Source organism: Hyposmocoma kahamanoa, unplaced genomic scaffold, assembly GCF_003589595.1.
Source record: "Hyposmocoma kahamanoa isolate Upper Pololo Valley unplaced genomic scaffold, ASM358959v1 192, whole genome shotgun sequence".
Classification (NCBI taxonomy): domain Eukaryota; kingdom Metazoa; phylum Arthropoda; class Insecta; order Lepidoptera; family Cosmopterigidae; genus Hyposmocoma; species Hyposmocoma kahamanoa.
In genome coordinates, this window is record NW_020653719.1 from 4,845,199 (window position 1) to 4,869,456 (window position 24,258).

The following is a 24,258-nucleotide window of genomic DNA, read 5'->3' on the forward strand; positions in this document are numbered from 1 at the left end:
TTTAGGAAGAAGATGTAGAAGAGGAGGAAGAAGAAGTAGATGAGAGCACAATGGACGACGATGAGAAAGCAGCACGCGCTTTGCTACTGCAACAGAAGGCCGAAGCGAGAGAGGCGAAGAGGTTGGAAAAGGAAGAAAGAGCAGCTGAAAAGGCTGAAATAGAAAGGATTAAACAAGAACGGAGAGATGCTAGACGCTTGAAACGAGAGGCGAAGGAAGCTGAAAAGGCGGAGCGGCAAGCGCGTCGGGATGCAGGTATATAATTATTGTTGCCATAAGAAGAGTCATAATGTTTAGTTTTTGCTATTATCTCAGATATTATACGTCCCACCACTGGGCACAACTAGGACTGGGTTTAGGCCCTAGTTCACTATGCTGGCCCTGTATGGATTTGCGTCAGCTTACACCAAGGTTGAAAAAACTTCATTCCGTGTGCAATAATTTGTTTAGTTATTGTTTTTATTATATTTTTTTAATCAATATCATGATGTTTGTACTACCGTGATATTCGCTATTTCTTTTAAAATTCTCCAGTACTTTGTTATTAGTATTGATTATTGATATAAAGATCAAACAAATACAAAAAACATTCATTCGACACGACTTAACTCGAATCAGCGTGACACATTGAGGCGACAGACGCTGGTTCGATATCACATATCAATAACAATTTGTTTAGTTATTTTTTATTTTCGGCATTACGTGTTTAGAAAATCCCGACTATAGTATGAATCATAACTAGATGTTCAAAATGTAAACAAAGAAATGTCATGAATGGTCATTGTTTTAGTGTGAATGCAGGTGTGCTGTACCTTCAATTGGAATGAATTGGAAAAGGGGGAGGTTTTCATTTTCTACAATTTTAATTATCTATTACAAAATATTAACAATAAACAAAAATTTTAACAGTAACACGCAATAATGTAACAAATGCACTTAGACTATTGCTATTTTACGAAATTTCAACTACAAGACGAAGCTTTATGATGCCATAAGTTCTAGCATTACCATTTTAGGCTCCAAAGCAACTATATACTTATTTCATTAACTTATACAGTGTGTTGATTTGCATTCTCGCTATATTTAAGAAATTAATAATATAAATAATACGTCGACTAAAAAAAATTGTTAGTTGACTTCACAAGTTTGAAAGCGGAGACAGTTTTTGCGCGTAATTGTTCGACACTCGTAATCTTCTCCGACTAATGAAAACTAAAAATGTTAGTTATTCTTATGTTAGTTAGTCATTATGGACGCCAAGTGCGCCTGTAGTCATCTACAGAAGAAGAAGCACTTGATGGTAATACAGTTCTTGTGAACAGAAAAATCTCACGTAAAAACACAAAAATATACTAGATAGAAATAGAATTGATCAATTATTGATTGGGACCATTTGGGGTGATCATATTGCAGTGCGTTCGCTCATACATTGGGAATACTGGGGTAGGCGCATCCCAGTGTATGAGCGAGGGCACATCGGCTTGCGTTTCAGAAAAAGATAATAACACTGGCTTCTCTTTTCTCGGTCCTCTGTCTGATTGAATCAGGTGATCGCGAATCGACGTTTACAACAATTAAATAAAAAATAAGAATTTTGGAATTTTATTTGAGATTAATGTTTTTAGTGATTTGGGTTCAGTTTCGGATATGGAATAACTTCTGTAAATATGGCGAGAATTTAAATCAACACATTGTATAATATGACTGTATAGGTGAAGAGGTGGAGTCTCCCGATGAAGCAGAAGAGGTGATCGAAGATCCCGAAGAGCTAGCTGACATAGAAGAAGAACGTAGAGAAATGGAGGAAGAGGCGTTCCGTGCAGAACGCTGGCCAGCTTATGTTAAATACGTCGACTCATTAGTAAGCACTGATGCCCACAGTCGCAGACCTTTCATATTTTGTCTTAGTTTACAAATGTGGCATTAATAATATATGGCATTGAAAATAAAAGATTTTACTTATTAACAGGTATCGAAGCACGTGATGAAAGCTATAGGATCGAGCTTAAACTTGTTTGAGACACAGACTAATTTGGAGTCCGGCCCGAATGTTGCATTTGTCGATGTAATTGGTGAACTTAAGGATCCAGGTAAAGTAACCTAATACTAATATAAAAATAAAGTTAATTAAGTTTTGGAAGCATTTTCGCTCGCTTCCGCTCAATTGTGGTGCTTGACCATTGACACATATATGTCCCACAGCCGGGCACGGGTCCTTTAAGGAGAGTTTCGTTTTGAGATGCCCAATACCGGTTGGTTGACTAGGATATATCTTCGAAGGGTTATGTCTACCTTTTTTGCATACAGGTTTCATAAAAAATTTCGACTTTTGAAAAAACTGAGTGGTACAGTTCTGTTGGTGGATTCAAACGCAGGACCTTCTTATTTTACGATATCAAATGACGGGAAGAACAAGTCGTGCGTCTAGTTGTAAGCGACACGCCTGTCGATATTAGTAGCAGTCAGTACCACTAACAGCTTTAAATTACAAAGATCTGAAGAGCATTGCCACTGCGCCCGTCGCCCTGAAACATAAGTTGACAAGGCCCATGTACCTACCTATAATTTCACCAGCACCCTTCCCTACCTTTTAAAAACGTAATGCAGTAATGTTCACATTACTGCTTGGTGGCAGAAACAGGTAAGGTGGCAGTACTTCCCTGGACCAACTCTTTCACAAGGAGCTGTACTGCTACTAAAAGGAGGCTAACGTCGTTGCAACTAAGCTGTCGCCGCCCTTTATCTACATTCTCTGATAATGCGGCAGATCCCATTGAACGTGGACAAAAGTGTTATTTATCTGATTTTTCTGTTATTTTGCTAGATATTTGCTTTACTCCTTCGCTGGACTTGGACGACGAGGACGGCGTGTACGACACATTGAAAGAGATGATGAAAGACATGTTCCTGCAGGCCACACTCTTTCCGAGGATCGATCCTATCATTACAATCGCGTCTTACGAAGGTATATTTAATAAGATTAATTACTCTGAATATCTGTTGGACTACATTCAATTGTAATACTTATAGAAAACAACAATGTTATCTAATCATATTAATTTGCCTAACTGTAACTGTACTCGGTCGAAATAATTTATAAGTGCATTTTTAATAAAAAACTATGACACATAATTCATTATAGTAACTTGGAGTTTATTCTCTTAGATGACATAGCGGAGGAAGACAAGTTGATCGATCTCTATCACGATATTTTGAAGAGGACTGAAAACAGCATAGCGGACGTTCTGACTTATGCTACGGTAATTTACAGTTAAATAGTTTTTTAGATATCTAAGATAAAATACTCATTTCATATATAAAAACTCCATTTGAATTATCTACATTCTATGTAGGTCGTTCTATCCACTTAATTGTTGTAGAGATGGTGGATTTGTTGTGGACATAATTCTGGCAAATTATATCAATCCATAAATCCATTAGGTACTAAATAAGCAATGATAGCCTATATATCAGCACCCCGATTCAGAACTCTTCGATATTTTAACCAAATCGTTCGATTGGATATCGTTCTCGAATCGAACGGCGCTTTCCGAGCTATTCAGAGCATTTGAGTTAAACATTCGATTCTGATTCGGATACGATATCTTTATCCAACAGCGTTTCCGGGGTGAGTCGGTGAAATAGATTATGAAAAATCCGTTTGTATAAATTTTTAAAACTTTAAAAGTCCTAAAATATAGGAATGCATTAGTCTTGCATTAAAATAATTTAATAAAATTGAACAAAATCCATCAATCCAATAGAAGTCAATATGCTGTATGCCATCTTGCATTCCAAACTACAGATTACTTAATAGTTACTACGTAAATAAGACATCACTCTCATGCAAAATCGAAAATACTACGCTATAATAGCCCACTTAATCTGACTAATGATACTAAGCGCTCACTACGGTAGAAAAAAGAAACCTAAGCACGGGCTCAGAGTGTGAGAGGCTCGTGTTTGTGCCGACCTCGGTACACTCAGCGATACGCACTTATCGAGTAACCTTGAGTGAGTGATGGAGCCCTGTCCAAACTAACATACCAATAGGTACCCTAAAAATACAAAGATTTTTTTAAACTCGTGCACCTGTTGTAAACGACACGCCTGTCCATAGCACTTGCACTCAGAGCGCCACTCAGAGCTTTAAATCGCAATGATCTGAGAGGCATTCCCATTTTGCCCGTCACCCAGAGACATAAGTTGACGAGTCCCATATGCCTGTAATTTCTCCAGCATCATTACCCTTCAAGGAACGCCGTAATGCTATGAGCATTACTGCGTTCCTGCTTGGCTGCAGAAATACATAAGGTGTCAGTACTTACCTGGACGAACCCTTGCACAAGGAGCTCTACTGCTACTAAGATTTAATTGAATCAAAACCCAAACGAAATGGCTTAACCAATTTACAAAATAATAAATACATGGATTACAACTATTGCATCTGTGTACAGAAATACAAGAAATATGCATCGTTATGGACCGAAGACCGCCAAGAGGTACTCAATGGTTTCCTTAAGTACGGTCGAGTAATTTCTCCGGAAGAAATTGACAAGTATAAGTTCGAAAATGAAGGTCAAGAGCCACCGGAGGCAAAGCCTACACTAGAAGAGTATCAAAAAGAGGTAAACTTTATGCCTGAATGATTTTAATATGCAAGTTCGACACTGACAGACATAATGTAACCTTAAACGGAGGCATATCTAATAATATCACTTGTTCAATGTATTTTTTAATTTATCATAGATCGACAAGTACAATGCATTATACGATGAAGTGGCAGCCTTACCGCCAGATTATCTCGTCAATGGCTGGCTCAAGTTAGACTTGAAACGACTCAACCAAGCCATCATGAATATCATCTGCAAGTGGAGCAACTTGTTTAAGCAAAATTTGAAAGACTATGTACAAAAGAGGTATGTGTTATTGGCAATCACAATCGAAATGCTTTAAAAATCTGTAATCCAACGTTATATCATTTAATATGTGTGAATGACTATGTTACTTAGTTGTTTCAAAACGGTCGAAGGATGCAACTGAGTAATTTTCAGGTTTTCTCTACCTAATTTTGGTGGCAATTTTTATTATTAAATATTCCAGAATATTATCACGAAGTACTTGATATTCGAGTGTAGTATCCTGAAATATTATTTAATATTTCACGATAATGTACTCGAATGCTTAAATAATAAAAATTGCCACCAAAATTAGCTAGGGAAAATTAAGCTGAAAATTATCCAAATTGGTATTAAGAATTGCTTTATCCTAAATTAACGTATAGTACTTTTTTCTCGGACGCAAAGAAAGGACGAATAAAAAATGAGGTCTTGTCGTGTCTTCATTCTTAAATTTTCTCCGTACGCACCTTCGCTACCAGTAGGGCTAGCACAACAGGGCGCGACTTGCGCGAGAGTGACATAATGCGAGATACTTTCTGCGAGAATAGAGTATCTCGCGCCTTATATTGCTCTCGCGCTATGTCGCTCTCGCGCTTTGTGTAACTCTCGCTCTTTGTCGTTCTCGCGTTTTATGTTGCACTCGCGTTTTATGTCGCTCTCGCACTTTATATCGCTTTCGCGCAAGTCGCGCCGTGTCGTGCTAGCTCTACAGTATTTTTAACAGTGGTAAAATTTTCAGCTTAGACGATCTAGAACAATTCATCGCATATGCGACGAAAGAGCTTTCTATAGAGCTAGGAGATGACGACTACGAAGGTTTGTTGAAAGTTATGGGCGTACTAAACGAAGTTCGTGCTAAGATGGACGCACAGACTGAAACTATGTTCGAACCTTTGCGAGAAATTATTGATGTGCTCAAGGAATATGGAGTTGATTTTCCTGAGGAGACTTATGAACAGGTGCAACGTTTATAAACTGTAGTACAACTTGCCAAATTTTAATGTAAAAACGACAACCTAATCAGATCCCTTCGGTACAAGCGGTATACGGCCACTTGTCCAAATGGTCCACTTTCCCGATTCCTCTATTTCCCATTTCGTCTACTTTACCGATCGGTCCACTTTCACTATTCGTCTACTTTCCCGATCGGTCCATTTGTTTTCCCGATTCGTCCATTTCTCATTTCGTCTACTTTCCAGATCGGTCTACTTTCTTGATCGGTCCGCTTGTCGAAATGGTCCTCCTTTTAAGCACGTAAATTAATAAATTAATTTTTTTTTTAAATTGCTAATTTTCAAAGGTATTTTGTAAAGGAGTTACATTTTTATATTTTTGATAATGATGGCCGCTTTACGTTAACCATGATTTGAAAAAACACAATCAAGTAGATAGTTTCTAACAGACTTCAAAAAAAGGAGGAAGTTCTCAATTCGACTGTATTTTTTGTATGTATGTTGCGCGATCACTCCAGTTTTTTGTAAACCGATTTTGATGGTTTTTTTTTTGTTGGAAAGAGTCAGTAGTGGTCCCATTTAAATTTAAAGAAAATATTCCACCTCCAAGGGTGGCAAACTATAATGGAGGGTGAATCCGGCTTCACGCACTTTCCGGTAACCGATTTCAATAAAACTTGGCAAATAAATAAATAATTCCACAAACTTTTGAGGTCGGTTTTTTTAGTAGGTACTCTGTACTGACATTATTTGAGTAAACGCAACATTAAAGTACACCTATCAGGAAAGTAGACCAAATGGGAAGGTAGACCAAATGGAAAAGTAAACCAAACGGTAAAGTAGAGCAAACGAGGTAGTAAACCAACCGGAATACTAGACCAAACAGGAAAGTAGACGAAATGGGAAATAGTCGAATCGGGAAAAACAAGTGGACCGATCGGGAAAGTATGTAGATCAAAAGTGAAAGTGGACCGATGGGGAAAGTAGACCAATAGTACGGAAGGGTCACTAGTCCTTAAGTCTATGTATTGACTACTAAGGGGGAGCAGAGAATAGCATGTGTTTTAGCTATTAATAAGAGCGAAAAAGATAACGCTCGTTTCGCTCGAGCCGCTGATATGAAACGCACGTCTGTTTCGCTCTTATTCATCCGGCTTAAGTCAGTTCCGTGTTGGTATTTTGATCATATTATTGAGTGTTGTGAATTCCTATGGGTGGTATATAGCAAGACACGAGCTTGATTAATTTTGTCAAATAATTGTTAACAATCACAAGTCAGTAGAGACATAGAATTGAAATAAATAATCGTTAATCATATAACTTTAATCCAATTTATTATGCGATGCTATTTTTCCTGCTGCCTATGGGATCAATTTTAGGATTATACGAATCACAAATATTCCGTTCACACTTTGGTAAGAAACTAGGACTTTTTACTATTTCGTTAATTAAATTCATTTTAGTCAGTTATTATGTTCTCTAACTATGGATCTTCCTTAACATATAGCTGGACGTTCTACCTGAAAAATGGAGGAACCTAGTGAAGCTAGCAACGGTAATGAAGAATAATGTAGCGCCGCTGCAAGCTGCGCAGGCGGCGCTCATCGCGAAGCGAGTATCTTTAATTACTTTGCGACTGCAGATGTACCGAGACCAGTTCAAGATGAAAGAAGTGAGTTCATACCTTAGTATAATCAAATATTAAATTAATAAATAATTACAATTGAGTGCATTCTCCCTCATATTCAAGTATAGCGCACAATAATTATAGAAATGAACATTTATAGGGAAACCCAAAAATAATGTAGACGTATAAGGTCTAAAATGATTGGGTATTCATTTATTGACCTGAAAATGCCTTGCAGGAATTATTTCGTCGCGGTTGTTGGTACAGAATGAGGTCACATACGAGGTATTGTTTAAGTGACTTAGATAAGTGATGCGCGGTCAGACGTGTGGGATCAGTCTCGCTAAATTGGTACGGAATCCCTCTATTCCGATATTGCATTCCCTGGCTAAGTCATTGTTAGGTTAGGTTAGGTTAGGTTAGTTACGACAGTAACGCGAGCTACCAAATATTTTAATTAACATTGACTATATTATAATATTCAAATAAAAGAAACACATTATCCTTGCAGATGTTCTTGGAATCATGTAAAGAACCGTATAGATTAATAGATAAAGTGAACCGTGAGTTGATGGATTTCGAGAACATCATCGATAAGTTGAAAAAATCATGCTCATTGTTCGATATCCAACCTCCGGACGAGAAGAACCTTAAACAGTGTCGACGCGAAGTCAAACTTATCAAGGTATGTCACTTGTGTGCACCAGGGATGTTATACGAGTATTTAATTATTGTAGTAACAGTGGAGTAATAATTTTAATAGCAGTAGAGCTCCTTGAGAAAGAGAACAAGTCGTATGCCTGGTGGCAAACGACACGCCCATCATAGAAATCCAGTGCCACTCAGAACTTTAAATCGCAAAGATCTGAGAGGCATTCCCACTGCACCCGTCACCCTGAAACATAAGTTGACAAGTCCCATGTGCCTGTAATTTCACCAGCGCCTATGCCCTTCATAACAGGAATAGAAATTAATAGGTAATGAGCTCCAAAAAAAAGGTTTAGGTCTTGGCTAAAAAGGGCTGGATTCCCTCTCCCATAGGTCCGTTAATATTTATTGGCATTTGTTGAGAAATGGACAAAGGTTTTTGAGTTCACTTTTTGACATGTTTGTGTTCATGAAATAAGTGGAACTGTAAAAAATGTTAAATCAAATATCCAATTGTCATCGTGAAACTTCGAGGGTGAAAACCTTTTAAAGAAATATACGATCATTCGGTTTACAGAATATTCTCGAGTATGAACGTCGAGTTATTTGTTTTCGTATTCTATTGTCAATAAAAGTTCGTGAACTATCACATTAAACACATTTAAATAACACAATCTTTTTTTTGTTATGCAGCAATTGTGGGATTACTACTACCTCGTTATGGGCACTATTGAGTCCTGGAAGAAGTCGCCATGGAAGAAGATCGACGCAGATGGGATGGACCAAGAGTGCAAGAGGTTTACCAAAGACCTAAGGCAGCTTGACAAAGAAATGCGAGCTTGGTATGTTATTTTCCGTTTGATCAGAAGTTTCAGAAGTACGATGAATTTGTGGACATATGGATATATGGACATTTCGAATGCGGCATTAGAATTTTTGAAGATTTGTCGCTGTACTAAAACGCAATCTTGACCTTCCGATTTGTCCATAATCCTAAACCTCAAACGTTCTCTACATACTCTGTATAAGTAGACCAAACGATTATATTTTTAAGTATACCTACGGTTTCGCCTATTTTTGACTTTTAATTAGCTAGTTTCTGATTGTTTCCTATATACAGGGTACTTTTTTCTTGATTCCACTTTATTAGGGAATTGTACCCAGCGATCGAGGCCGTTATAAAGAATTTGATGACTTCATTGCGCGCAGTCACTGACTTGCAGAACCCGGCGATAAAAGACAGGCACTGGCTCGAACTAATGATGGCGACAAAGGTGCTCAAAGACTTTATCTTTATTTTACGCTTAGTTATACAGGTTGAAGCTAAAATGCAGCCCCTGTCACTAGGTTGTTACATTTAAATTTTAATTTTAAAATTTTAATTAGTTCAGAAATTATAATTTAATTTTTCTGTAAATACTTATTACAAGCCCCCAATAGAAAGAATGTGGTTTTCTGCCGACGAGGTGAGACTAGACGAGGCGAGACGAGAATTGACGTCTTGCCGGCCTATCTCCACCAAAAATTGCTATTAATAGTACGCGCGAGCTCGCGCTGTGGTTGAGGATAGTGACGATTCTGTGCTGTTCAGTTCGTCTAGCGATAAATACGCGGCTTAAAATGATTGAAGTAACATGTTCTGTTATTATTAAATATGGTAACAGAACACGAATCAGATGATGAAAAAAAAATTTTTTTTTTTTAATTTTAAATCCGTACGTACAACCCCACAATCTCGCGATTCATATTAATTAGACATCACGCATTTCATTAGCAGAGTATAATACTCTATATAGGCAGCAATACGGTTTAACATTACATCAACAAATATTTCACTTCTCACCTCGCCCATCCTCGTCCATCCTAACCATTTCCACCGAAAATGTGCTAGGAGAGAATTGAACTTTTCCCACACAAATTTCACGTCTCGTCTCGCTTCGCCAGTGGAAAAACACCTGAATGATTGTTTTATGAAAGGGACTCGTTACTAATTATTATGATTCATTCATTCATTCTGAATTAACCAGATTATCTGTTTCCATTTATTTCATCAGAAGTTTCTTTTGCGGCCTATCAATTTTGTCCTTGTTATTTGAGACGTGAATAGTAAACTCTATTTATTTTTTAATATAGAAAGCAGTTCATATGCACCTCATGTCCATCGAAACTAAGCACCTTCATCAACCACCATTAATGAAACTCCATAATTCAAGCCGTGTTTCCGTAGAAGAAATCTTAGCAGATTTCAAATCATTAGAAGACTTTGAACATAGTAATATGTCTAGTACGACAGAAGACTATGAAACACCAGTAAGGGAGAATTATAAGAAATATCTACAATTCTGTGACTATCGAAGATTTCGCTCATACGAATGCCAAGATATGGGAAATAAATTCAGAAATTTGAACAAATCTTATTCGTTTCAAGAAATGAAGGAAGCGGGTTTTGAACTTAAATCTGAGCGTAAGGGACCGCTGCAGAAGTTTCAAGACCATTCGTTGATATTGTCTGAGTTCATCTTGTAAATAATTTATTGTAAAAAGTGTATATAGTAACAATTCATAGTATAATAGAAGTAATATATAGTGACACTGGTGGAGACTTGCAGTCGTAGTTGTCATCACAAGTAAGGTTAGTACCTCATACTATTTAAAAGCTACCGTTACTGTTTCTCAATAAGCGCAAACGTTACCCAAATGCTAATTACAATAATTTAAAAACAAATATACAACATTATTGTAGGTGAAATATTTTGTTGTAGATTTTGTGCTTTGTAATGAAATACATTTATGTCATTAGGTGAAATTCAGCATCGATGATGACACAACTTTGGCCGATCTACTAGCTCTCAATCTTCACAAGTTTGAAGAAGAGGTTAAGACCATCGTCGACAAATCCGTTAAAGAATCCGCTATGGAAAAAACTCTCAAGTAAGTTTGTGTTCTGGACAGAGTCTGCGGGAGGTGTAGATTTTGCCACGTGTTTTGCCGTAACCAGATAATTGTATATTTGACGATGAATTACATCATAAGACCAACCTCACTCTTTGCTCTCTTGATTCTCTTACGATAAATGTTCTTTAATCTATCTTACAAACTGTAACTAAATATATTATATCACAGTATTCTAAATCCGATTTAAATATAGAAATCCATTAAAAAAATATTAATGAATCAGAAATATAAACAACGTACATACAAAAATAATATTCAATTAACATTTACTGTTGTTCGTCTTTACATTTTCAAAACATAACGATAATATTGTTGTCGGTATATATCCTATAATAATAATAATAATAATAAATAAATCATTTATTTGGCATCCAAGGCCCACTTGTTAATAAAATACAGACATTTTTAAACTTATGACTATTGTTAGTAAACACAGAGACAAAACATAAAAACACACATTATTACGCTCGAGGCACCGCCGATTACCCCATCACCATCACCAGAACCTGGACGAAATGACGAAGCATCGGCGCATCGGGCTTAGCCGCAAACGTTTTCAGAATGCTGTTAGGGCTAGAACGCAGTCTAGAGAGTAGTGACCCCGTCTTTTTTCGTATCACAGCATTAAAGTAGTCTACTCCCGCTTGAGCAAACATCGACGTTGCGCTACTATATCGCAGTAGTCCCAACAGCATCCTGAAACCGATATTATATTGAACGCGTAAGGCGCCGAGTGCCTTCTGCGTATTGTTAACCCACAGACCACCCGTGTAGAAGCATTGACAATACGCCTTGAATAAAGTTATTTTGGCTTCCTCACTACAGCGGGCGAATCTATGTGCCAACATACATCTGGCAGCCAACGCCCTACGTTCACGATCAATGTCAGTTTGGTCTCTAAGATCCTCCGCCAAGTAATGTCCTAGATATTTAAATCTGCTCAGCCTCTTTAGATTAATTTTAGGTTCATAAGACATCACTCTACCGGGGATCCCAATAACCTTATGTACCACATCCTTTTTCATCCAAATTCAGTGGATACCTTACCAAAATCTGTAACTTTGTTCCCGAATCTTTTGATTGGCTAAATGCGCACGCAAAGCAATATTACTATTATAAAAACAAACCTCGTTGTTGATGATAGTACAAGGAAAATAAAAATTCATATTTAGAATTTTTAACTAACTTCAAAAAAAAGAAACTTCTCAATTCGACAGTATATTTTTTTCGTATGTGTGTTACGCAATTTGTAAACCGGTTTTTATGATTCCTTTTTGTTGGAAAGAGAAGTACCTAACGTAACATAAGTAACCTCGGTAGTGCTCCTATTTAAATTTGAAGAAAATATTCCACCTCTAAGAGTGGCAAACTAGGAGATGAATCCGGTATCTCGCACTTTCCGGTAACCAATTTCAATAAAACTTGGTAAATCAATATAATTCCATGCACTTTTGAGGTCAGTTTTTTTAGTGCTTTGCACTGAGATTATTGGAAACACAAATCCCACTACGTATGCACTTTCAAACTTTATAATAGAACTACCGCACAAAGGTTTGCAATCTGCATCTAACTTGTATACAAGTCGTCAAAGCTCTATGCCAGGGGTTCCCAAACTTATTTTGTCTACTTTGAGAATAAATTATTTTTTAGCGCCCCCATTTTTTCACCTACTTAAAAACCACCATAACTTCAAATTAAATTAATTATTGTGAGCTATATTAGCGGAGATTAAACATTCATTCTAAACGAGACTTTTACTATAACCCGCAAGATTTAGCTTGAGACCTGAGCGCAGTAGGTAGTACACAACGGCGAGCATGTCATGGATAAACCTACACATTCAATGAAGTTTGACAAATCCCAGGTCCTTGCAAAAGAAGTCCGTTATCTACCCAGGATGTGCGAGAGGCCATTGAAATTAAAAAACATCTAATTTCAACAGGGAAGATGGTTTCTCCGTACCACCAGTTTGGGATCCAGTATTTCCTCTAATGAAAAATCCCAAACAAACATAAGACTGCAGTACTAATTAATATGTTTTAGTTTATTCTAATTTGTATTAATAATTAATAATAAATTAAACTTAATAAAAATTCATTCAATAAAATATTTTGTAAAACTTAATGTAGCGTAAATTGGATTTTTTTCTTTGTAAAATTAAAAATAAGGTATTAATTAATAACTATTGTAACTATAGTGAAAAAATAGGGTGGTCTGCATTAATATTAGACATAACTGGTTGAAGACTGTACCACCTCATTCAACCGTGACCATGGGACCTGTAAAGGGCCCGAAACGTCGGTTTGTTTGAAAAAACAAATATACGCGATTTAAATCCCGAAAAATTTTTGCATTTTCAAACAATAGTTCTTCAGATATTTTCTCATCTTTAATAAACCTCACGTAAGACAGCAACAATGTTTCATTAGTTGGTAAAGTGGACTCATCGAGCGGAATTGAGAATTGACTAGTCCTCAGATGATTGCACAATGATTCTTCAATGTTTTCAGCCATTTCATAGAATTATTACTCAAAGGAATTTTTAGGATAATATTTGCGGCCGGTTTATGAAGCACAGTAGTTATTACTTCCTTTATTGCTGGCAAAATTAACTCTTCTCCGATGATGTGTGGTTTGCCTTTTTGAGCAATCAACAAATGTCTTTCTTATCTGGATGCATTTCATTCAAATGATCTTGCAGTCTTGAAGGCTTCATTGTTCCATTCGAAAATATTTTTAGACATAGAAGGCACAAAGACTACGATGGGTTTGTGGAATTTTCAATGAATCTGAATTTAATATATTCCGCCGTCTCTTCTTTTTTACTTCCGACATTGTTTTGTTTTGAGAAATACGTAAGCAAGTGTTGAACTTAAGTACTGCTTATCTATTACACGCGAAACCGCAAATTAAAATAAAATAAATATTACGTTGTTTATATAGAATTGCATAAGCAGCACGCACCGACAGGAATAAGACAAACATGCATAAACTCGTTATCTCATTCGACGCTCAATCGTACCCAACAAGTAAGAACAAGTATTCTATGAACCAGTCGATTGATACAGGAATTCACAAATCGGGTTATTTAACAAAAACTTGTTAAAGCATGATAGGCCGCGGTCTATTATCTACGAAAATTACCTATCTAGGAATACTAATAACTATTAAAATGTGAAAATGTGTCTGTTGCCTTTTTATTTGTTTGTTTGTGTCTATTTTCATTTCGAAACGGAGCGACGGAATGACATGATTTTTATTTTATTTATTCAATAAAATAGGACAGATATATGAACTACACGGAGAGAAAAATCGAACCGAGTTAGTTTGAGCTATCTCTTAATTAATATTAGTTGATGCTCACAAGTTGTAGTCGAGAGTCGAGAGCTCAGTTGGTGTCTAAGGGTCGTATTCCAGAACTCTACTCAATGCTCAAGTCAGGACTTGAGCAAACTTGAGTATGATTTCAAGCACTGGAAATACGACCCTAATCGCAAGGACTTGAGTATGATTTTCAGTGTTCACTGCAATACTCAAGTCCTGACTTGAGTATTGAGTAGAGTTCTGGAATACGACCCTATGAGTCTTCCTAGATGAAATTACATATCTCCCCCTAAGAGCTACACAACGCCCCATTTTTTTCTGGTTTTCTTACCCTTTCGGCCTGCAGCGCCCACAAAGGGGGCGTTATCGCCCACTTTGGGAAAGGCTGCTCTATGTCCTGACATTGCTAACTATGCACTTCCTGTGGACGTAACGTATACAAAAACAGAACTAGTTACTGCGTTAATATTAAATGTACTATTTGTTCAAGCGACTTGTGTCCTGGTTTTTACAATAATTTTCTGTACTTACAGGGAATTGGCTGTTACTTGGGCATCCATGGAATTTGAGTACTCTCCTCACGAAAGAACAGGAATCAAATTGCCCAAAGTTAGCGAGGAAGTTGTAGAAACCCTTGAAAATGACCAGGTAACAGAATCATGTTCAGTTTACAAAAAATCGATGGCAGTTGTGTCATTCAAACGCCAGTTGTTGACGAATACCGTCGCGCAATACTTTTTGTTGCAAGACGTTTTATTTACCTGAAATAATTTTTTTTTAAATATAGCTCGTTTTTTAATTTCAGGTAACAAATTACTTTTTTTCTCCATACGTTGACATAAAGCCCTTTTTATTACTTCGCGATGTGAATGTAATAACAGCTATTTAAATTTCATCATCTCACAGATTTACTCTTTGTTAGATCTGTTTTTTTTCGAAATTTACTTACCTATTTGGGGAAATAAACTAATATAGTTTTGTATTAACATTATTTTTTCAGTCTCAAGTCCAAAATATGTTGTCCTCGAAATTCGTAGGATTCTACGAGAAAGAAGTTAATGATTGGGCTAAAAAACTAGGTACCGCTGATGCCGTGATTGCACTCTGGTTCGAAGTACAACGCAAGTGGCAGTATCTAGAGAGCATATTCGTAGGCTCCGATGATATCCGATCTCAGCTACCCGAAGACTCAAAACGATTTGATGGCGTTGACAGGACTTTCAAGGTAGGGATCATTCGTCACCGATTAACATTTACATGTCAGCATCAGCTGCTGCTTCTATACTCGAGTATACTAGTAAAAATATTAAAATATAACACCAAAATGGTTTTGTAACGAATACTATACTCGGCCGAATACCGAATATTCGTCAAGGAGAATAACCGAATTGTCGAATATTCGGCTAAACTGTTTTTGGCATGTAAGAAAATTGACACAAAATGGTAGTAAATTATAGTACAAAGAAACAAAAAAGGTAAACAAAAAAAGCTAATTTTATTTTCAAGTTTATAATTTAAATTTATGACACCTTAAAGAAGAAAATATTTGTTTTCAGTTCAGTTGGAGTAATTTCAAAACAAAAAAAAAATGTTATTTTATTTTTCTTGGCAAATAATAAGTAGGTACTTTGGTTCATTTTATTAGAGTTTATTTTGTTATGTCACTAACTACATAATTAGTATGCGGTTTTCATTTTATTTATGACCGTTTTTGTTTTCTTAGAAAAATAATTAATCTTACAAATGTAACGAAAAATTATGCTTTCTCTAGTTTACTACGTACTAATATTATTGCTGTACAATAATATTAGTTACATGATAATTTACAGTGTAATTTCCTATTTCTTCCTCCTGTTTAAGTATCGTCAGAATAAGTCGAACACCGAATAGTAACTACTTAATATTCGTTGCTTATGCCGAAAAATTATTTAAAATAATTTTGTTGTACAGGAACTCCTGAGGGAAATTGGAGCTACACCAAACATCATCCAAGCGACCAACAAACCAGGTTTGCAGGATAAGTTAGAGGAGTTAATGAAAGCACTCAATCTTTGCGAGAAGGCGCTCAACGATTACTTGGAGACAAAGCGTTTGGCCTATCCTCGCTTTTACTTTGTGTCGTCGGCAGATTTGCTTGGTTCGTTCCTTTTTCCTTATTTATGTTAAATTATGACAACAAGAGCTAGTCTTAATTTTAGAGCATTCTTCACAGCGTAATTACATTCTTCAAGCCACTTATAAAAGAATTGTGATGAAATATGTATTTTGTTCAGATATCTTGTCGAACGGCAACAATCCACCGGCGGTATGTCGCCACTTGCCTAAATTGTACGACAATTTGGCCAAACTGGTGTTTCCATCGCCCAATAGCAAGCAAGCTATCGAGATGATTTCAAAGGAGAACGAGGAACATGTGCCTTTCAAGGCGCCTTGTTGCGATTGTTCTGGCAAGGTATGTCTTAAGTGTAATGGAATACAGGTGCTATTGAAGAGTGAGACCAAAGAAAATGTACTTACAGTTTATTTAAAGAATAAACAGCTACGAACTAAACAGAAAACAAACAACAATGACAATAACAAAGAAAAGGCGCCAAAAACAAATTTATTTAAATTTAGAATTTAAAACTAAAACTAAACTGCTATAAAACATATGTACAAAAAAGTTTTGTAGCGACTGCTGTGATTCGCTACAGTATCATCAGAGTCATTATGGACCGGTTTCATCGATTTTAATTATAAATACAAAAAAGAAAAGAATACTTTTAAATCTTGAACTTTGTGACAGGTGGAATCATGGCTCAATCGCGTAACAGATTGCATGCGTTACACTTTGCGTGACATATTCGAACATTGCGTTAAGTCGTACGAAGCCAAGCCTCGTGACGAGTGGGTCTTCGACTGGCCGGCACAGCCGGCGCTCGTAGGCACGCAGATTTGGTGGACTACAGAGACCAATCAAGCTTTTGCAAAGTTAGAAGAAGGTAACGTTGACCCCTTTAGCACCTGAACAATGTTTTGCGTTTTGTACCAATAATAAATTCTATTTTCATTGCTTAAAGGTTACGAGAACGCACTGAAGGATTACCAGAAAAAACAGATCTTTCAATTAAATGCCTTGATCGTACTACTATTAGGCGATTTGTCAGTCGGCGACCGGCAGAAGATTATGACTATTTGTACTATTGATGTGCACTCGCGAGACGTGGTCGCCAAACTTATTGTGGCGAAGGTGGAAACAGCCAATGCTTTTCATTGGCAGAGTCAGTTAAGGTAATTTATGTTAATGGTTACTAGCGCAGGTGTTAATAAAAGTTATTTAAAAAGTAAGCTGGGTGACAAAAAACTTTCATAGATTTTTCATAGATGGCGCTACGGCTAAAAAGTCGTTGAAAAACCAAATCCAAAGATCCGACAACCAAGCACATAAAAAAAATTCGTGAGGTCCGCTGGTTCTGGCTTAGTTGGCACGGTTTGCTAGAAGACGTCAGTTCGAATCCGGCCGGATCGAAGGAATTTTTTCTAAGTGTTCGATCTTTTGTATTAACTATTAGAAATGGAGTTATTTGACAAAAAATAGTAATTTGCTAAATTTGTATTGAATATCAATTCAATACAAATTTAGTTAAATAAAATTTTCCAATTTTTAAATAAAGTATTTACATACAAAATTATTTTGTTTAGGCATCGTTGGGATTACCAACAGAACCATTGCTTTGCGAACATATGCGACGCACAGTTTCTGTATGATTACGAGTATTTAGGGAATACGCCTCGATTGGTGATCACGCCGCTGACTGACCGCTGCTACATCACCTTGACGCAGGTATAAATAAATTATTTTGCTTTTTTGAAAGATCATTCAACGAATTCTATTATAAACTTTGTATAAGACTAGCGTTCCGATCAAAGTTGTGATTCGTTACAAACTTACTAAATATATACGAACGAGTGTCTATGTACACAGGTTATTCATAAAATACTTACAACCTGACAGGACTATATTACTAACTTTTGTGGTATCACTTTTTACAAAACTCAATAAATGGCAAGTTTATTGCGTTTAAACTTTTTAGTTTCTTTTGTAAGTATTATGTGACACGTCTTTAAAGTTTGTTGTGGCTTTCTGTGCAATCCGCTGATACTGGAGGTGGTCGGACTCCTAGTGCCAAACACGCGACTGCGCTGCGATGGCCGCGCCTTAGAAGTCAGAACTAAAATGGTTGTTCACGAATTTAATAATATACCTAGTGCTGCGAGGTTATTAGTCTTGTACAAATGACCCGGTATAAACATACGTCTACTGGCACTCATTACCATTAACTACTAAATTAATGAATCACTTCGTTCAGTATTGTCTGGTCGTTGATTTATCTCCCAAGTATTCTTTTTTGTAACGTAGAGTTTGCACTTGATAATGGGCGGCGCGCCCGCCGGACCAGCCGGAACCGGCAAGACTGAAACCACGAAGGACTTGGGACGCGCACTCGGGATTATGGTGTATGTGTTCAACTGCTCCGAACAAATGGACTACAAGTCTTGTGGAAATATCTATAAAGGTTTGATTTGTTTTGGTTATCTACTTTGAAATTCCATTGGCCTCGTTGCAAAATGTCGTCGGTAATCAGATTTATTGCACCGTTTTAAGCTACCGATTAGCACCACCTCATCTCGAGTGGTTGTGACTTTCGAATATACCTCTATATTACCGCTCACTTATCAACTTCCGATCCAAGATTTTTTTATAATGTCAAGTGACGGGATGAACAAGGCGTGCACCTGATGGTAAGCTACACACCTGTCCATAACAGTTGCAGTGCCACTCAGAGCTTTAAATCGAAAAGACCTGAGGGGCACTGCCACTGCGCCCATCACCCTGAGACATAAGTTGACAAGTCCCGTGTAATTTCACCAGCACCCTTACCCTTCAAAATCGGAACACAGAAATAAGTAAGGTGGCAGTACTTCCCTGGACGAACTCTTTCACAAGGAGCTCTACTGCTACCAAAACTAAGATGAACGATAACTTTTATAATGTTTGTTCGCTTCATTCACAATCATTATCTAACTTAAGCTGAGTTTGAATTATGAATTTTCAATGCTTGTGTTACTTCTTTGAGGCATCCTTTTGTTAATATTTGTGTGGTCCTTTTCAAGGTCTCGCTCAAACCGGTGCGTGGGGTTGCTTCGACGAGTTTAACAGAATCTCTATCGAAGTGTTATCCGTAGTCTCGGTGCAGGTAAAGTCTGTGCTAGACGCCATTAAGTTTAAGAAAAAGAGATTCGATTTTATGGGCGAGAACATTGCGCTCATTAATACTGTTGGCATGTTTATTACTATGAATCCTGGGTATGCCGGTAGAACGGAATTGCCGGAGAATCTTAAAGCTTTGTTCAGGTACGCTGGTAATCGTAATTTAATGCTCAAACAATAGATAAAAATGTTGTAAAACCACAACGTAGTTGAGTAGAGTATACTTCTCAGTGTAAAAAAATTACAGTTTGGAATTTGCTTTTCATAAATGAAATATGTATATTAAGACCTAAAATATTTTTTTATGATACTAAGTTGCGGGACGAACAAGTTGTGGGTCGGTGGTAAGCGACACGTCTGTCCATAACAGTTGCAATGCCACTTAGACCTATAATCGTAAAGATTTGAAAGGGCACTGCCAGTGCCCCCGTCACCCTGAGACATAAGTTGACAAGTCCTACCTGTCCTATGTGCCATTTCACCAGCACCCTTACCTTTCCAAATCGGAATGCAATAATGCTCATGATACGGCTTGGCGGCAGAAATAGATAAGGTGGCAGTATTACGGTGGACGAACTCTCAGAAGCTCTAGTGCTACTATAATATTTATTATTATAATATTTTACCAGTTCTCAAGTTCCTCTTTGCAAAAGTAACGTACATAATACTTATTGCAGACCATGTGCCATGGTGGTACCGGATTTCGAACTGATTTGTGAAATCATGTTAGTGGCCGAAGGATTTCAGGAAGCACGTCTATTGGCGCGCAAGTTCATTACATTGTACACGCTGTGTCGAGAGTTACTATCCAAGCAGGACCACTACGATTGGGGATTGAGAGCTATCAAGTCTGTATTGGTCGTAGCTGGCTCTCTAAAGGTAACGTGATCTAAAAGTGAACTTTTGTCTGCAGTGGAAGTTCCATTCGCTAGCACGTCTACTTCGATAGCACAATATGGAGTTAACAAAATTACAACTCAAAATTTATGAGGTGACACTAATACTGAACAACTTTCGCTATAGAATCTATATTCGAAGCTATGCCGTTTTGTATGCAAATTTGAAAAAAATTTGAAAATCTTTGTCCAATATGAGGCTCTTTCGGGACAAATATTCTGCATAGTGGGTGGAGTTAACCTATAAGGCCGGCGCCGCACTGGTACGGCGAAAGTGCATTGCAAAAGCGAGAATCCAGCGAAACGCCGCTACATCGCTTAATGGATGGTCGCATCGGGCAGGTTAGGCGATGGTTAGGCGATCAGTGGCGGCCGCACTAACGCCACATGCGACGAATAGTCACATTTGTGTTGTGGAAAGAGATGCGACGTCTTCTTCGCAACTCTTCGTTCGAATATGTCACACGAACGCCGCGGGCAGTGCGGCCGCTCAGGTACATCACCGCATATTTTGTCGCAAATCGTGACAAATAGACGTCGCACCGCTGCTTGTCGTACGAAACTCAAGTGTCGACGCGAGTCGCTGAATAATTTTATTTAATGCAGACACACTCATTACTTGTAGAACATTTGAAATTTCTATATTATGAACAAATAAATTTCGCTTGTCGTTTCTGCAGTGCGGCCACCGACATATGTTTATATGAGTTTGTTTTCAGTCGCCTTAGTAGTGCGGCCGCGGCCTAAATAAAGCATTCGTGTTCTTGACACCCCCCGAACAACAACCAACTGTCGATTTCGGATTGCATTTGACCACGGTTGCCCATATCTTGATAGGTCCTTCTCGCGACGACTGTAGTTGACCCCTACTGAAATTGATACAATATTTTGCAGCGAGGTGACCGCCTAAGACCAGAAGACCAAGTGCTTATGAGAGCCCTGAGAGATTTTAACATTCCTAAGATCGTAACTGACGATAGACCGGTGTTCATGGGTTTGATCGGAGACTTGTTTCCGGCTTTAGATGTGCCCAGGAAACGAGATATGGATTTCGAACAAAGACTTGTGGAAGCAGCTCTTTCGATGAAGTTGCAACCGGAACCTGGCTTCATTTTAAAAGTATTCACTATTTATTCTCACTCAATTGGAACATGTAAAACAATAAAATGTGATTGCGAGCAAATCATAGTCAACATTTTTCCATACGATAATCGTCACATTTATATAAAATTTAACTTTTGTCATTTTCACTAGTTGTAGGTAATTTTTAGAATTAATAATATTTATTAATTGTTTTTCCATAGATGGTACAATTGGTAGAGTTGTTCGCTGTAAGACACTCAGTGTTTATAGACGGATTCCCTGGAACTGGGAAGTCGATGGTGTGGCAATGCCTGAACAAAACATACGTTATGTTGAAACAAAAGCCGTTTTACAATGACCTGGACCCCAAGGTACGTTAATGAGCAATGTTTTTAAAAAAGTTAATCCAATTGCAATTCATTGCTAATGACAAACTTAAATTGTACTAGGTGAAAATGCATAATTACATATTTTTAGTACCCCTCCTTTTCCGAATCTGCATACTCGAATAAACAGGAAAAGGAGTACATTAAGGCAATCACCACACTTATCTACACGGAGTTAGCCAGTCTTTTTTCTGACTTTATTCGTGTAGTAATAAGAACGAAAGAGACGTGCATTTCGCGTCAAAGCGGACCGAAACGCGCAACGTCTTTATCGCTGAAATTGCGGACATAATGCTTTTTCTAACCGGCTTAAAGCGATTCCGCGTTAATGCCGTGGTAACACAGAGGCGGCCGCGCGTCAGCCGCGCGTTTCAATGTGGCAAGCTTCATATAAACTCGTACATTATAAAAATTCCCGCGCCCTGAACGCTTCCGCGACCGCAACGCTTTCGCGGCTGCCTCTGTATGGCCTGAGCAAAAAAAGTGTACTCTCTAATTTGTAAAAGTGGCGGACTTGAAATTTTACGTATTTAAACTTTATTTTTCAATGCGTAGGTACGTATTTTTTTGTCGTTTATCAAAGTTTGAATCGTCCTACTGGACTATGGCCTAGACCAACTTTTTAGAATAAATCGTCTCCAGTAATGAAAAATTTTATATGTATTGATATTATTTTGTGTACGATATTCAATATTTTTTTACGGCAGGCGGTAACAAACGATGAGCTATTCGGCATCATTAATCCAGCGACTCGAGAGTGGAAAGACGGACTGTTCTCCAACATAATGCGAGATATGGCGAACATGCCGGGCGATGGACCCAAATGGATCGTACTGGATGGCGATATCGATCCGATGTGGATCGAATCTTTGAACACGCTCATGGATGATAATAAAGTAAGAGAGTCGTTCCTTATCGGTTCGTTTGCGGCAGCCGTAAAATCACCAAAGTGAGACGTTTAAACAACGAATAGGATTTCGTTATTTTAACATTTCCCGCTTAGTGAATATTTTAATCATATCACAAAACTCCACTATTGTGAAGGAATAATAAGCCTTAATAATAATAAGCATTTATTCGACACGAATTCGATGTCTCACTGATGTGATGAATTGACAGATCTAATTACACACTTCAGTGTTGTGCCAATTTAGGACACCTCAATTATATTACTGGATTTTTTGTATGGTAATTAGTTTCAATGAGTGCCATCTATTTATAATTTAGAGTGCAAAAATGTATGCACAATAATGCGATGTGAATGAAAACAATAACCGAAGTAGTTCATAATAATATCAAAAATAATTTTATTAAATTTGACCAACTTCTGCTGTCCCGATTTTGTGCGTCTGATACAATGAAATTATCCTTATAAAACATTTGAAAAAGTAAATTTTATCGAGTTCTTAGGTTTTCGCGATTGTTACACATAGGAAATGAAACTATTTTTCCGGATTTAAATCCGGATGTAAAGGGCCCGAAACGTCGGTTTGTTTGAAAAAACAAATATACGCTATTTAAATCCGGAAAAATAGTTTCATTTCCTAAAGTAAATTTAATCCATTTTGTATGAAAACCAACTTTTGATGTCGCGATTTTTTCGTCTCATGCACTGAAATGATTCTCTAAAGACCACTAAAAAATTTTGAAAATTTTATTCATTTTTATGGACAATTCACGCTTGACCAAAAAATTGACTATGCCAAAATTGTTTTTACGAATAGAGACTATCGGATTGTTTTTCATACTGCCCCTTTAAAAAAAAACACTACTTATAGTTTTAGGACTGTCATCTGTTATAATTATTCAACTTTTGATTGTGAATGTGTACTCACAGGTACTAACGTTGGCGAGTAATGAGCGGATTGCGTTGACGAAATGCATGAGATTGCTATTTGAAATTTCTAACCTGCGCACTGCTACCCCTGCCACTGTATCTCGTGCTGGTATCCTGTACATCAACCCGCAGGATTTGGGCTGGAATCCGTTAGTATCCCACATAATAAAAATTAATGTATTATCATCATTTTACAAAAACAACCGAAAACATTACGAACTTTAAATAACGTATGACGACAACTGTGGTTGAGTAGCCTGCACTCCAGTGTTCTTTGAATTCCCGGGCTCGATTCCCGGTCGGATTAATGTAGAAAAAACAAACTAACTTTTATATGTATATTGTCTCGGTGCTGATTGTACATTGTACCCTCGTTGTTTCCGATTTCCATAACACA

At 37.3% G+C, this 24,258-nt stretch overlaps 1 protein-coding gene across 1 annotated transcript in view; it reads left to right on the forward strand.

Annotated features, from left to right (window-relative positions):
• Nucleotides 1-24,258, forward strand: part of LOC113226661 (dynein beta chain, ciliary-like) — an 88,794-nt gene that overhangs the window by 24,931 nt on the left and 39,605 nt on the right. Inside the window, exons 19-45 of the mRNA XM_026459382.1 lie at nucleotides 6-255; nucleotides 1,713-1,861; nucleotides 1,970-2,090; nucleotides 2,825-2,965; nucleotides 3,166-3,260; nucleotides 4,458-4,628; nucleotides 4,750-4,919; nucleotides 5,641-5,860; nucleotides 7,362-7,526; nucleotides 7,993-8,166; nucleotides 8,823-8,971; nucleotides 9,280-9,403; nucleotides 10,930-11,060; nucleotides 14,942-15,056; nucleotides 15,409-15,633; nucleotides 16,359-16,545; nucleotides 16,682-16,860; nucleotides 17,194-17,389; nucleotides 17,468-17,678; nucleotides 18,090-18,231; nucleotides 18,808-18,964; nucleotides 19,563-19,803; nucleotides 20,337-20,538; nucleotides 21,450-21,674; nucleotides 21,860-22,009; nucleotides 22,732-22,920; nucleotides 23,862-24,010. Coding sequence (XP_026315167.1) covers nucleotides 6-255; nucleotides 1,713-1,861; nucleotides 1,970-2,090; nucleotides 2,825-2,965; nucleotides 3,166-3,260; nucleotides 4,458-4,628; nucleotides 4,750-4,919; nucleotides 5,641-5,860; nucleotides 7,362-7,526; nucleotides 7,993-8,166; nucleotides 8,823-8,971; nucleotides 9,280-9,403; nucleotides 10,930-11,060; nucleotides 14,942-15,056; nucleotides 15,409-15,633; nucleotides 16,359-16,545; nucleotides 16,682-16,860; nucleotides 17,194-17,389; nucleotides 17,468-17,678; nucleotides 18,090-18,231; nucleotides 18,808-18,964; nucleotides 19,563-19,803; nucleotides 20,337-20,538; nucleotides 21,450-21,674; nucleotides 21,860-22,009; nucleotides 22,732-22,920; nucleotides 23,862-24,010 — 4,628 coding nt within the window. The remainder of the gene's footprint in view (nucleotides 1-5; nucleotides 256-1,712; nucleotides 1,862-1,969; nucleotides 2,091-2,824; nucleotides 2,966-3,165; nucleotides 3,261-4,457; nucleotides 4,629-4,749; nucleotides 4,920-5,640; nucleotides 5,861-7,361; nucleotides 7,527-7,992; nucleotides 8,167-8,822; nucleotides 8,972-9,279; nucleotides 9,404-10,929; nucleotides 11,061-14,941; nucleotides 15,057-15,408; nucleotides 15,634-16,358; nucleotides 16,546-16,681; nucleotides 16,861-17,193; nucleotides 17,390-17,467; nucleotides 17,679-18,089; nucleotides 18,232-18,807; nucleotides 18,965-19,562; nucleotides 19,804-20,336; nucleotides 20,539-21,449; nucleotides 21,675-21,859; nucleotides 22,010-22,731; nucleotides 22,921-23,861; nucleotides 24,011-24,258) is intronic.